Raw genomic sequence first — 12,255 nt, 5'->3', positions numbered from 1 at the left:
ATGTAGATATAAGGCCTCTTTGAGAGCCGGTCAACCTCAGGATGTCAGTTCGGCAGGGTATGTTCAACAAGATAAGCCATCGATACAGAGCAGATGTCATCTCTGCGCTTTGACCGAGTCTGCCTAACGTTTGATTAAAGAATTCCTAGTGATCATGTGCAGGTAATTTTGTGGTATTTATAGTACGTAGTCCTGTCCTGCAACATATTTGTAAAGGGAATATCATTATTTGCTCTGTTCATTATTCATTTTTTTCCCGTTATATTCATTTTGATATTGTTTTTCCAGGGCTGCTTGTTAGCCACACCTTCAAGAAAAAAATGTTTTGACTCACATACACTTAATATGCTTCATTTGGGCAGAGTTTAGTTCGCATACAGTAGATTTAATGTCATATTTCCTTGACAGCATACACAGGAGGGATGTAAAACTACAAATTGTAGCCTCTGATCTAGAGCTGGGTCTCTCTAACTTTTAAAAACATTTCTGCCACGCACCTCAATTAAAGGTAATGAAGGACAACCGCATTTCTCAAGTAATTATTTCTCCCTTTCAGAAATTCCATGCCAATATTTTACTCACCAGAGGAATAAGAGCCACTCCAGCCCTGGGCCAGGCCCAGTGAGTTGCCCCCCCAGGTTGAGGAAGGTTTGGCATTGGTGAGGCCTGGCGGGGGTCGGGACGGGGCTGCCGAGCCGCGCGGGCCCTGAGGGACTTTCCACAGCTCGTGCGTCAGGGAGGCTTGGTTCTGGGTTATGGAGCCCGTGGACCAAGTGGACTTCACATCGGACAGTTTGCCTTCAACAAAGCAAAGATGAATGAATACAACAGATGAGTTATTAGGTCAGATAACAACCTTCTAGGAGTGTATACAAGCATCACGTCTTGAACTACTATCCTTCCCCCCCAAAAAAAACAACAACAATTCATACGGAAACTGCTAACTGACATCTGAGGTGAGGCCTTCCTTTTTGTGGTTGACAGAGGTAAAGACTGTTGCTGGGGAAGCGAGTACAATTTTGTTTTTGAGACAGCAACCAAGGTTAAAGCTACATGTCCTGCAGTGTTGAGGTAGCATGCCATCATTTACAGTACGTACTGCCTTGTTTTCATTTATTGGTAAAAAAAACAAGATGACTTTGTGCTATTGGCTGTGCTGATTAGAGACTTGAAGCATATCTTATGTCTGCCCGTACCTCCATTCCTATCACGCAGAAGGTATCTGTTGACGTCATGGATGTTTGTGTTGATGGTGGGACCGCTGGGGACGCTGCCAGGGGTCATATTGGGGTCATTCTCAGGGTCAATGTTCTGAAGGCCCTTCCATGGCACACCTGGGCAGAATTCTGAGGGTGCAAAATAAAGTCGATTATCACAAATACATTGACAAAGAGCACCGTTACTCATTTGCCTTTGTCCTCACCTGGGGGCCAGTTAATGTTGGTCCCGTTGGTGATCTTTTCATTGGGGTTCTTGCCTTGGCCCCAGCTGTCTGGGGGTACCAAGGCGCTGGCGGGGGAGTCCGAGCTGGACATCAGATTGTAAGGGCTGTAGGAATCCTCCAGCTGTGAGGGCTTCCCAGGGGGCCCCAAAGTAGAGGCAGCAGATATGGCACCTAGGATTTGGAGAAACACACACAATGACTTAAATCCATCTTTTTTTTTTTTTTTTTTTTTTTTAACCTAAGCTCGGAACGCTTGCCTCACCGTGTTTGTTGAGGTTGTTCTCCAGGTTTGAGGTGTTGCCACCGAGGCTGTCCATGGAGTTGGAGTGCGTCCACTGGGACAGGCGGGACTGGGGCTGAGGGGGTTCCTTCAGAGACAGACCCCCAACCTCGATGCAGCTTACATTCATGTTTGGATTCAGTCCAGCTGCACATAGGATACAAGAATTGAAAAACACATCATTTTACAAATAATACAACAAAACATTACATGAAGCCCTTTTGGGTGGTCATACTGTGGTGGCCCTGCCAGAAACAACACTTGCCCTGTCTGTATATTCCATATCCATCATACTGTATAGTGCAATATGTATTATTAAAGACTAAGAAAAACATCGAAAAAAATAATAATAATAAAATATGTATGTAGTTTTTTTTGCGAGTTGTGTTATTTTGCAGGATAAAATCCAACTCAATATTCAACATATGACATTTTCTGGCCTTTATATCTTGTTTGAACCGTTCTTTATGGAAGGATTTACTTGACAAGCAAAAAAAAAATATTTGAGGCACAGTAAAAAATATCAATGATGATTGATCAATTTAAGTGTCTAAAACTCACAATAATGAATATTAAATATTTAAAAAAGCAAGAACTTGTTGATTTCATCATATCCATTTATAAAATCTGTACTGCCCCACTCACTACGGGGTGGCCCGACAGTCACGAGGTGGCCCCAGGCCACTATTAATGTAGAACCCTCAACCATTCACTGATGCAATATCCAGAATATGGAGGATGCTATTCAGGAATACAGTATTATATTGCACATAAATAATAAATGGCATAATGTAGTGCCACTTTGCCTCAAGTTATTGCTGCGTGTATCATACGCTTCAACTTTTTTTTTTTTTGCCTCAGAAAAAAAGCGGTGCTGAGCAGACAGGGCATTGTGTAAGTTTGACATTTATGGAGTTTTAAGAGAAATTGGCCCGTAAAATGAAAATATATTCATTCTAACGTATATAGGCCTCCTCTATCACAAATACGCTGCAAAAATGATCTCCTGTGAAGTAAATAAACTCCATGAGCTACTATTTCAAGAAGTAAGTCAGTTAAATGTGGATTGTGTTTCAACTTGGCTGCTGCTGCTGAGGCAACAACCACTTCACCCGCAGCAATTATCTCCATTTATTGTTCTATTGTAATGGAAGGGAGAAGCCAAAATTTAAGCCTCGACTCGCTGTTACCATGGTTACCAAGGATGTGGCCAAATCAACAATGACTGAACTAATACAAATCTTAATTGCCCTTTGTTCAAGACTCACAAAGAGGGTAGGTGCTGTAGGCGTTGGGTGAAGACAGCGGCTCTTTGGTGTGCAGAGTGTCGGTCAGGCCCGGGGCATGATGTGGGCCTGTGAAAGGGTCCAGGGTTGATTTTGCAGATCCGGGGCCTCCGGTGTGGCCACCGGTGGCATGCAGACCAGCTTGGGAGGAGGAAGAGGCGGCGGAATGAGAGGGAAGCTGCTGCTGCTGCTTCATCAACAGCGCCTGGTAGAGCTGACGCTGGTGCTGCTGGATCTGCTGCTGCATGTTGGTGATTGTGCGTGCGACCTAGGGGTGGGCAGGACACACAGCAGTGTAAAAAGACGACGAAAGGGACAGAAACACTCATGTGGGAAGCATTAACACTAAAACGAGACGTCAGCTACACAAGCAACACTTGAGCAACTACTGACATGACAATGATACGCTATCCACTCATGTTGTTGCAAGATTGAATCGATTTTGCAGTCAGGTCACGCAGTCATGCTCTAGAAGTAGGTCACATTGATCATCGCAGGATTTTGTGAGTGGGTGCAGCTTTCTGCCTTGTTGACTCACTTGCTGCTCTTGTTGTCGAATGGGACCGGAAACGTTACGTTGCGCCTGCATCATCTGCTGCTGGATTTGTAAACGCTGGTAGGCCTGAACAAAAAGGGAAGCAAAAGTACATTACTGTACAGCCACACAAAAATACATAAAAGCAATAGGACAAGTTGTGAAGTAAATTCTTAATTCTAATTACTGAATCTATTGATCAGAAGGGAGTGACTCACCATTTGCAGTTGCTGTAGTTGGTACAACAGGGTCATTTGTTGAGGGTTTATTGGTGAGGTTAAAAGTGCAGGGTTCAGACCAATGTTTTTTGCTGCAAATTGCAAGAGCTGTGCTTGGACCTGCAAAGGTAGGGTGGGGGGGGGTTTAGTTCGGAGCAACGGCAGGTAAGTTGTTGTGATTCATGAGTACACAAAAACAGCTTCAAGCAGGAAAGAACAGACATTTACTACATACTGCTACGCACAAGGAGGAAGTCTGTATACATGGAGATATCGTAGAATGCGTGGCTTAATGGCGGAATCTTTTAGGTGCATGTGTATTCATGTACCTGAGGGGAGAGAAACTGAGGCACTTGAGCACGTAGACTAGGCATGGAGGAGCTCAGAGGTGGCACTGGTGGCTGAGGAGGCTGCTGCTGCTGCTGCTGCTGCTGCTGCTGCATGGCCCGGCTTTGTGCTGCTCCACTGCTGCCAAACATTCCACTGGGTATCTAGAACAAAAAGATTTGTTTATATACTTGCAAAATGCCAAGGACATAAGCAATTGTATGATTATCCATCGGTCCATTGAACTGATAGACGTTAACTGTAACCTTTGACTTCTGACTGTTCGAATCATTTTTGAAGAGGACCAAATTTGAGGAAATCCTTTTTAGACACGACATAGTCATGAGAACAATAAGAAGGGATGGCAAAAACCCGAACACAATATCTCGAGCCATGTGCAGATTTCCTCGCTCACACGTCAGGTTTTCATAACAATAATATAATACTTAATATAGTAATATATTTAGTAAAATTTATGAATTTAGGGTAGGTTCAGAAAATGGTGGATTTTTTTTCTGAAACGTCATAGCTATAAATTAAACGCATGGTAAAATAAGTATTGAGCAAGCTTTTCTAGGACGCACTAAAAAACAAAAACAAAAATATCTTAAAAACCTCATGTGCCAGATTAAAAAAAAAGACATTCTTTAATGGGCATTAAAAATACATTTAGGGGCACATAGAGCCATGTCTGGTTAAAGTTTGCTGTTGACCAGTATAATTGTTTTTCGCAAATATATGTAATATTTTTTAGCCACATGCCCACTTTTCTTTGATCTTCAAGGGCGTTTTCTGTCCGTGACGCTAGACTATACTTGGTCTCGATGAGGACTTGAGGCAAGGTCATTCAAAGAGAAGTGAACAATAGAGTGGAAAATAAGAAAATAATAGAAGCTTATGGTTGTCTCTTTGACAACGCAGCGACTTTGAAATGCCGTAAACAATACCTGTCTGTTGTTCAAGTTTTGCATGGCCAGCCCCGGGTTGCCCGGTCCCAGACCCTGCCCGGGAAGGCTACTGTTGGCCAGGGGGAGCTTCAGGCTGGGGGAAGGCATAAATGGTGATGGGGTGGCATCGTCAGAAAGAATGCCATCCTGGAGCAGAGAAATAAAGAAGTGATGAAGGTGACAAACAGTGATAACATTGAGCAAAAACTAGTGAGTGACATTTCTCAGAAACTAGTGAAAGCCGTCCCAGTAGTTTACTACCTTGTCAAGGAAGGCGTTGCGGTCAGAGGGATCTTTAGAGAGCACGGATGGTCGACACACCAGTGGCTTGTTCAGGCCATTGCTGTAATCAGAAATGCCCATACTACGCTTGTCCAGGTCAGTCTTCTTTTCCAGCAGAGCGCCTGAGGGGGGGGGGGGGGGGGGGCGGAAATGTTTTTAAGAAGATTTGAAATATGCATACCAAGGCAAACCACTTTCACAAAAAGTGAACTCACTCATGGCCTGGTCAAGATTCATGTTGTTGCTCTTCAATGCCTCCTCAGCAGGATCTCTCTGTAACACAGTGATGACATCAATCCCTCAAATAGAAATAAAACCTTAGCCTTAAAGAAGGCTTATTAAATTGTGCATGTCAGTCTAAATATTTGCAGAATAAATGACTCTTACGGGAAAACCCATGTCAGTGAGCTGTTTGATGAGACGGTTCATGATCCAGGTCTCATCTGGTTTGTTAATCATCTTCCCCTAAAGACACACAATTCAAATATATTTAAATAATCACGCGGGTGTATAAAATGTGTATAAATGTAGACATTTACCTTGTTTGGGCCCTTCTTGGACCCATTGCCCCAGGAATTGCAGGAGGAGCTGTTCTCCAGCGAGGTGGGGCTGCTCCACATGTCCCCGTCCTCAGTGTCCCACTGGCCTGTAGACATGCCCATTTCCTCCCCTCCGCTCCCCCAGCTGTCTTGCATAGGTTTGGGACCTGACGAAAGAACCAAGAGTGGGTTCTAATACTAGAGAAAATAACCTAACGCAAACGCAACATAAGCCAAATCAGCACAGCAAGTACTTTTGAGCTTGACCACTTGATGGCACTATTTGCATTCCCACACATTGCTTATGAGTTAACGCCAACCAGCACTATGCACTGCATTTGGTCTCAAAAATCTTCCCAGGTGTGAAATTGCTTTTGATTGCGTCTGATTTTAAAGCCCCACTAGAGAACCCCTTAGGGCCAGACCCCTAAAGCCTTACAGTCACCACCAATGTATATACAAAGGCCGCTATTTACCAGGCTTGCAGGGTGCGGCACAGGAGGGTCCGTTGGCCCTGCCATAAGGTCCAGAGGGCTCATGGATACCATCTCCCCATCCGCCGACACCCCCTGACGGTTTGCCCCAAGCAGAAGTGCCATTGTCCACAGCTGATGTCGGAGCTGCAGGCTCTCCCCAAGCAGGCTCCGACTTAGGCTGAACACTGGGAAGCTCTCCCCAGCCTGGAAAACCGAGAGGGGGATTTTGTGAAAAGGGTAATGCATACTGCGCAGCGACCGCAAATGCCAACACAATCAAGGATACTAATGACTAATTGGGAAGAGTTTTATTGCTCCTGCAGTTAAATTGACTATTTACGATGCCCCTTTGTTGAAGGAATACTAATTTTACACTTTAACATTCATAAATGCAGTCTAACTGATTAACGGTGGGGGGCCGCGGTGTCAGTCAATCAAAAAGAGAGGGGTTAGAGTTGAGTAGTAAAAGTATTGACATGTCTTTTATGCGTATATATGTGGCCTTTGTCTTCAAGAAGACAGATTTGAACTGTGTGCAATAAATGAAAATAAATGGACAGACTTAATTATGCATGTACGGTCATTAAGATGCCTCAATACCCAGAAGACTAAAAATGTTCACAAAAGAATTACTTGGAAGAAATAATGCTTGGAATAACTAACAATCCTTGCCAATAATGGTTTTAACGGTAATTTAGTCACGTCATCTGCTAATGACTGAAAGAGATGTTGTACTTCATCTGATGTATTATTTAGCGCAGCTTTTAAACCATTCTAAAGCTATTGAGAGCATACGAGAAAGTCCATGTGTGAAGTCAGACAATGCAGTCGCATTGTTTTACCTGGGTTAGCAAGCGGAGGTCGACTCTGGAGGCCTGCACCTGGGTGTGGGGCACAACTGTTGGGTGGCCCATAGTTGTTTCCATGATGTTGGTGTTGAAGATGGCTTGGCAGGTTGCTATGGTGAGGATGGTGGTGCATCGGATGGCCGTGGTGGTGATTGTTGTTGCCAGGGCCAACGGAGTGATTGTTATTGTTGGGTGTGATCATGCCACCATTCTTAATGGGCGGTGGGCCGCTGTTGCCTGGATTGTTATTAGGATTATTGCGATCCCACATGTTGACAGTCTTGCTATATGTGCCGGGATCACCCCAGGTGGATGTTCCATCATCGATTTCCATCTTCCTGCGGATCGAGGGAGGGGAGGGCTCCTCCCAACCTGTAGATTCCAAGCCTTGGTCCTGTTTGCTGACATTGCTCCAGCCGGAGGTGTTCTGTTTGACAGAACCAGGACCTCCCCAAGAACCAATGCTACCCCCTCCTCCACTACCAGTGCTGCTGCCACTGCTTTCAGTGGGCTTGGAGGAGCCCCAGGTGCCCTGCACTGGGCCATTGGCACGAGAGGTTTCTCCCCAAGTGCCGCTACTCACAGAAGAAGAAGTAATCTTACCACCTCCTCTCATTCCTCCTCTAGGATTTTCCTTCCATCCCCCGTTACCTCCATTTCCTCCTTCCCCTTCCCACATGCTGCTGGGTGACCCATTGTTCTTGCGCTCTGGTTCTGCCCAGTCTCTCGTGCTAGAACCGTTTCCACCCCCATTACCATTTCCCCAACCGCGGGAGCTGTGGGGGCCCTCCCCCCAATTAGAGGGCTGGCTTTTTGTCATCTCACTGTCCCAGCTAGGTGACTTGTCCTCAGAGCCCCAAGAGGTCATGCCTGCATTTTTAGGTCCGCTGGTAGGCAAGGGGTCTCCCCAGCCACTGGTGGTGCCATTAGTGGCTTCTTTCTGTGAATGCGGGGGATCACCCCATCCTGATGCAGTCTCGACTGGCGGAGGTGGGGGGGCTCCCCAGCCCGATGATCCTTCGCTTTCATGTTTTCCGTCAGATCCATGCCTGGGATTAGTACCGATGTTGGGGTTGACGGTACCTCCGTTGGTGCATGCAGATCCACCGTTGGAACTGGAGCTTTCAAATGTGTCTGAGCTGCTGTTGCTTTTCCCATCATCGGAGTTTGCTTCCTCCATCTCCCACACTGTGTGCTGTCGGATGGGAGTCTGCCCCCAACCCGTGTTACTCAGCACCCGAGGGTCCAGGTCCTGTCGGGGTAACACGGGGGTATAATCCATGCTTGAGGACCTGTCTCTGTGGTGAGAATGTCCATCTCTGCTGTCACCACTGCCCTCACTCGCCGGGGCAGTTCCGGGCTGCTTGCCCCATGAGCCAAGTTGTTGCTCTTGACCTGAACCTGAAATGACAGCGTCAGCAGAGTCCCAGCCTTTGGATGCATCTCCACCTCCCGAGGATTTCCCCCAGTCGCCCCAGCCACCGCTTCCATTACTCCCGCCGCCACCACTACCTTGGCGACCCCAAGCAGAGAGGCCTGCAGACGGGGCTGCGTCCCAGCCAGAGTCCTTAGGGGAGTCAGCTGCCTTGGCTTCACCGCTACCCCACACAGAGCTGCCTGTTGTGTCTCCATTGAGCTGGGACGATTCCGTCGGCGACTGACCTCCCCAGCCAGTTAACCCATGGATAGGGCTCATAGGCTCCTGAGCTTGTTGCTTGGCGTGGTTTGGTCCATCAGTGTTAATGTTAGTTTCCATATTGAAGGATGAGGTTGAAGGTTGGTGCTGTTCATTTTCATTAGCACCAACCATGCTAACCCAACCTCCGCCACAAGTGCTTGTGCCTCCAAGGCCCCCGGTCCCAAGGTTTCCATTCCCACTACCCGTTGGATGAGATGAGGCCGAGACCCCATTTGGGCCAATGACGCCACCACCCTCATGACCGAGAACAGGCCACGCAGACGGGTTGGCACTGGGATTGAGATTCAAGTTAAAACCGGGTGTGCCCCAGTGATTGGGCGTTCCTACTCGCCCACCATTCATTCCATCTTGTTTGGCATCTGAGCCCCAACCTCTGTTACTGGACAATGTGTTGGCTGACCCAGGTCCTGTCATCATGTTATTGTTAGATTTGAGTGCTGTGTAGTGGGCCGGCTGGCCTGTGGCACCCGTGGCCATACTCAGAAAAGTACTACTGACGGTAGTGACAGCGCTGACGTCTGTGCTGAAGCTAGCTGAGCCAAAGGGGCATTCCGGTGCCGCAGGTTGACCGGGGTCACTGCTGCGGCTAATGGAGGGCCGAGGTTCAGTGTCACTTCTGTCAATATTTCTTTTGATCCAGCTGTTGTCACTGGAAATGCTGTCTGCGTGCGAGGAGGCTCCCCACTGGCAAATCTGGGCAGTAGGGCCACTCTTGGGGGATATGTCTAAAGAAAAAGGAAACAAAGGTGGATACTTTAAAAGTGGGGCCGGGTAAAACAAAGTGAATGATAAAGAGAACGGGATAACACAATAACAGTAAAAATCAAAAATAAGAGAAAAAAAAGTAAGTGAAAGAAGCAGGGAAGGCACCATTCGTTCTGTAGATTTAACGCAATTTACAGTAATGTTCGCTTTCAAAATTTGGCGGGATAAAATGTATTTAGTAACATCAACCATGCTGTTGAGCAAAATGCAGATGCATATCACATCATACAGTCTGTCAGCCGAACCGAAGAAATTTCCTCTTTTCCCCTCTCTTTTCCTATTCCACTTTTTCAAACTTATTCTTTCCTAACAATCGAGCTGCCCTTAATCTGTTATTACATTGTGACCATCGCTCTCTGTCTATACCTTTTATCTTGCTTCATGTCCCTTACCTCTCCCCTTATCCCGTTAATTTTTCTCCCGCCTCAAACACCCAGCACAGTAGAGGCGCATCTGTCTCCATCGTGGCTTTGTTAGCTAGGGCACTAAAGGAAAACCCAAGTGGAACGCTGCACATTTATCGGAATGAAACCAAGATGGCTTCTCATCCATCACACCTAACACTCCTACTCCACCCCCAACACACTATCAAACTAAAGGAAAACACTTTACCAAACCGTCTGCAAATATATGCCTCGGCCAAGTCTAGTCGAATCTATGCACATAGTTTATGTTAAAAATAGCAAAAAAAAAAAAAAGCTTAATATATTATGATTACATTTATATTCTACAACACAAAGAAATCTCATTTGCCCCAACGTTACCCCATCAGCAGTGGGGACTACTAATTGATCGAATCAGTGCTATAAGGGGGAAATTAATCAATCAGAGACAGGTAATCAATGATCTTGTTAATTCAAGAGGCAGAGAAAAAGAAAAGCTATTGATCCAGCATGCATACACCCACCCAAGCCACGAGCCAGCCAGAGCCATGGAAAGTCTTCAAACAATACAAATTCCTATCATTAATCCAACCAACACATAGGCCAACAAGCATATGAAGAGGGAATTCCATCATGAAGGGAGGAATAGGAATATGTATTATTAAATAAACGGTGCCTAATTACAGCTGTTTAAAAATATATATTAAACTGTTAAACTGATGGAATGCCAAACCATAAACACTCACTTTTCCTTTCATTTGTATGCATATGTGTGCCTTCAAGCTACAGTACAACACACAACAGAGCGGCTCGGAATGTACTTTCTGCCTCCAAACATTTATCTTCATTTCGCAGGCAGCTTTATCGCACAAGGTCATCAGGCTGATGGTGCATGCATATTCCCTAATGCTGACATGCAATCAGTTGCACAAAGGAAAAAAAAAAAACCCCGACATTAAAGCAAAAGCAATCCGTCATCACATTTGTAAACGTATGGGTTTGTGAGCCAAAGGGGTTCCTCTGCATTAAGACACCATGTTTATTTTGAGAGAAAAAGCAAACAACAGACCACAAAAGTGACCAACATGTCCGAATCAACTTCAATTACTGATTAGATGCGTAGCGGGCTGCTTCTCATTCAGACTGTAGAGAAAGCAACCAAACATAACCACACAGATGGTCTTTTCAATTACCAACCAAAGTGTCTTAGACGTCTTCCACGAATAGACGGCATCATTAATAGCTACTGATGTTACTACTGTCTTTGATCTGTCAACACTATCTTTAAAGCAGCATATTTCATGAGTCCTGAAACACACTAACATCCTGCCTCAGGAGAGTGTTGGTTGGGTTCACCCCGAAACCTTCTGTGTATTTTCGTGTACTCTTGTTTGCACTGCTTGTTTTTGAAGGCTTTAAAAACTGATCACATGAATTGATCATAATATGTAAGTCATTTTGATCACTCCTATCACAAACTTTTAAAGAACAAAAGTTTTCCCAATGCACAGTACCAGCTCGGCTCAGATGTACAGTACTTGCCCTGGATTAGCACTTCCAAATAGTACCAAAGCACAGTAATGGTGAATCTGATTGAGTGAACAGCAATATTTTACATCACCCACTTATTATAACCATGGCACGCTTGGACCTGGTTTGACCAGATACTCCCAAGTCCAAGATTAAGCCTTTTTGAGGGGTGGCCATGAGCTAAGATGTAGTAGCCCTTATAAACTGCTACTGGCCCCTTATACAAGTATTCATGATATAAGTTTCAATATTCAATATTTTGCATATTCATACTGTTTTAGTTACACCTTTTAAAAAAAACATGACTTCTGTATAGTTTGTTTTTTAAATGTAATTTCCCCCCCAGGCATGATAAAATACTATATTCTGTACAAAATATACTATAATTAAATACAATATTTGTATAAAATGAAACATTTGGTGTAAAAAGCAAGAATGTGTTAATTTCATTGTATTTATTTATAAAATCAATTGTACTGTCGTGCCATACATAATGTCGGACCCTGTCAGATATCACACCGGGCATAAATAATGCTTTTGATGTCTTTATAACTATATTTGTTAGCATTATACACCATTTAATTGTATTGTAGCTAACAATATAAATGTAAATAAATGGGGTTATAAGGTTATAGGATGATATATATAGCAGCCTATTTTCCCTTCACCTCAAGTCACCCAATTCATTTCCTGCAA

The 12,255-nt window shown here is 44.9% G+C and overlaps 1 protein-coding gene across 6 annotated transcripts in view; it reads right to left on the bottom strand.

The window, feature by feature from the left end:
- tnrc6c2 (trinucleotide repeat containing adaptor 6C2) overlaps positions 1-12,255 on the bottom strand; it is a 125,788-nt gene that overhangs the window by 9,396 nt on the left and 104,137 nt on the right. For all 6 annotated transcript variants that reach the window (XM_086034299.1, XM_086034303.1, XM_086034304.1 and 3 more), the window contains 15 exons: positions 7,177-9,606; positions 6,335-6,538; positions 5,859-6,025; positions 5,707-5,784; positions 5,535-5,592; positions 5,299-5,441; positions 5,038-5,184; positions 4,093-4,254; positions 3,764-3,883; positions 3,549-3,632; positions 2,993-3,278; positions 1,707-1,871; positions 1,424-1,615; positions 1,197-1,346; positions 583-798 (listed from right to left, as the gene is read on the bottom strand). In XM_086034299.1, the coding sequence (XP_085890425.1) occupies positions 583-798; positions 1,197-1,346; positions 1,424-1,615; positions 1,707-1,871; positions 2,993-3,278; positions 3,549-3,632; positions 3,764-3,883; positions 4,093-4,254; positions 5,038-5,184; positions 5,299-5,441; positions 5,535-5,592; positions 5,707-5,784; positions 5,859-6,025; positions 6,335-6,538; positions 7,177-9,606 (4,602 nt within the window). The remainder of the gene's footprint in view (positions 1-582; positions 799-1,196; positions 1,347-1,423; positions 1,616-1,706; positions 1,872-2,992; positions 3,279-3,548; positions 3,633-3,763; positions 3,884-4,092; positions 4,255-5,037; positions 5,185-5,298; positions 5,442-5,534; positions 5,593-5,706; positions 5,785-5,858; positions 6,026-6,334; positions 6,539-7,176; positions 9,607-12,255) is intronic.

This window comes from Filicampus tigris, chromosome 6 (genome assembly GCF_054856515.1).
Source record: "Filicampus tigris isolate MCC_2025a chromosome 6, RoL_Ftig_1.0, whole genome shotgun sequence".
Taxonomy (NCBI): Eukaryota; Metazoa; Chordata; class Actinopteri; order Syngnathiformes; family Syngnathidae; genus Filicampus; species Filicampus tigris.
Note: the sequence above shows the minus strand (reverse complement) of the source record. Positions and strands in the feature narration are given on the sequence as shown.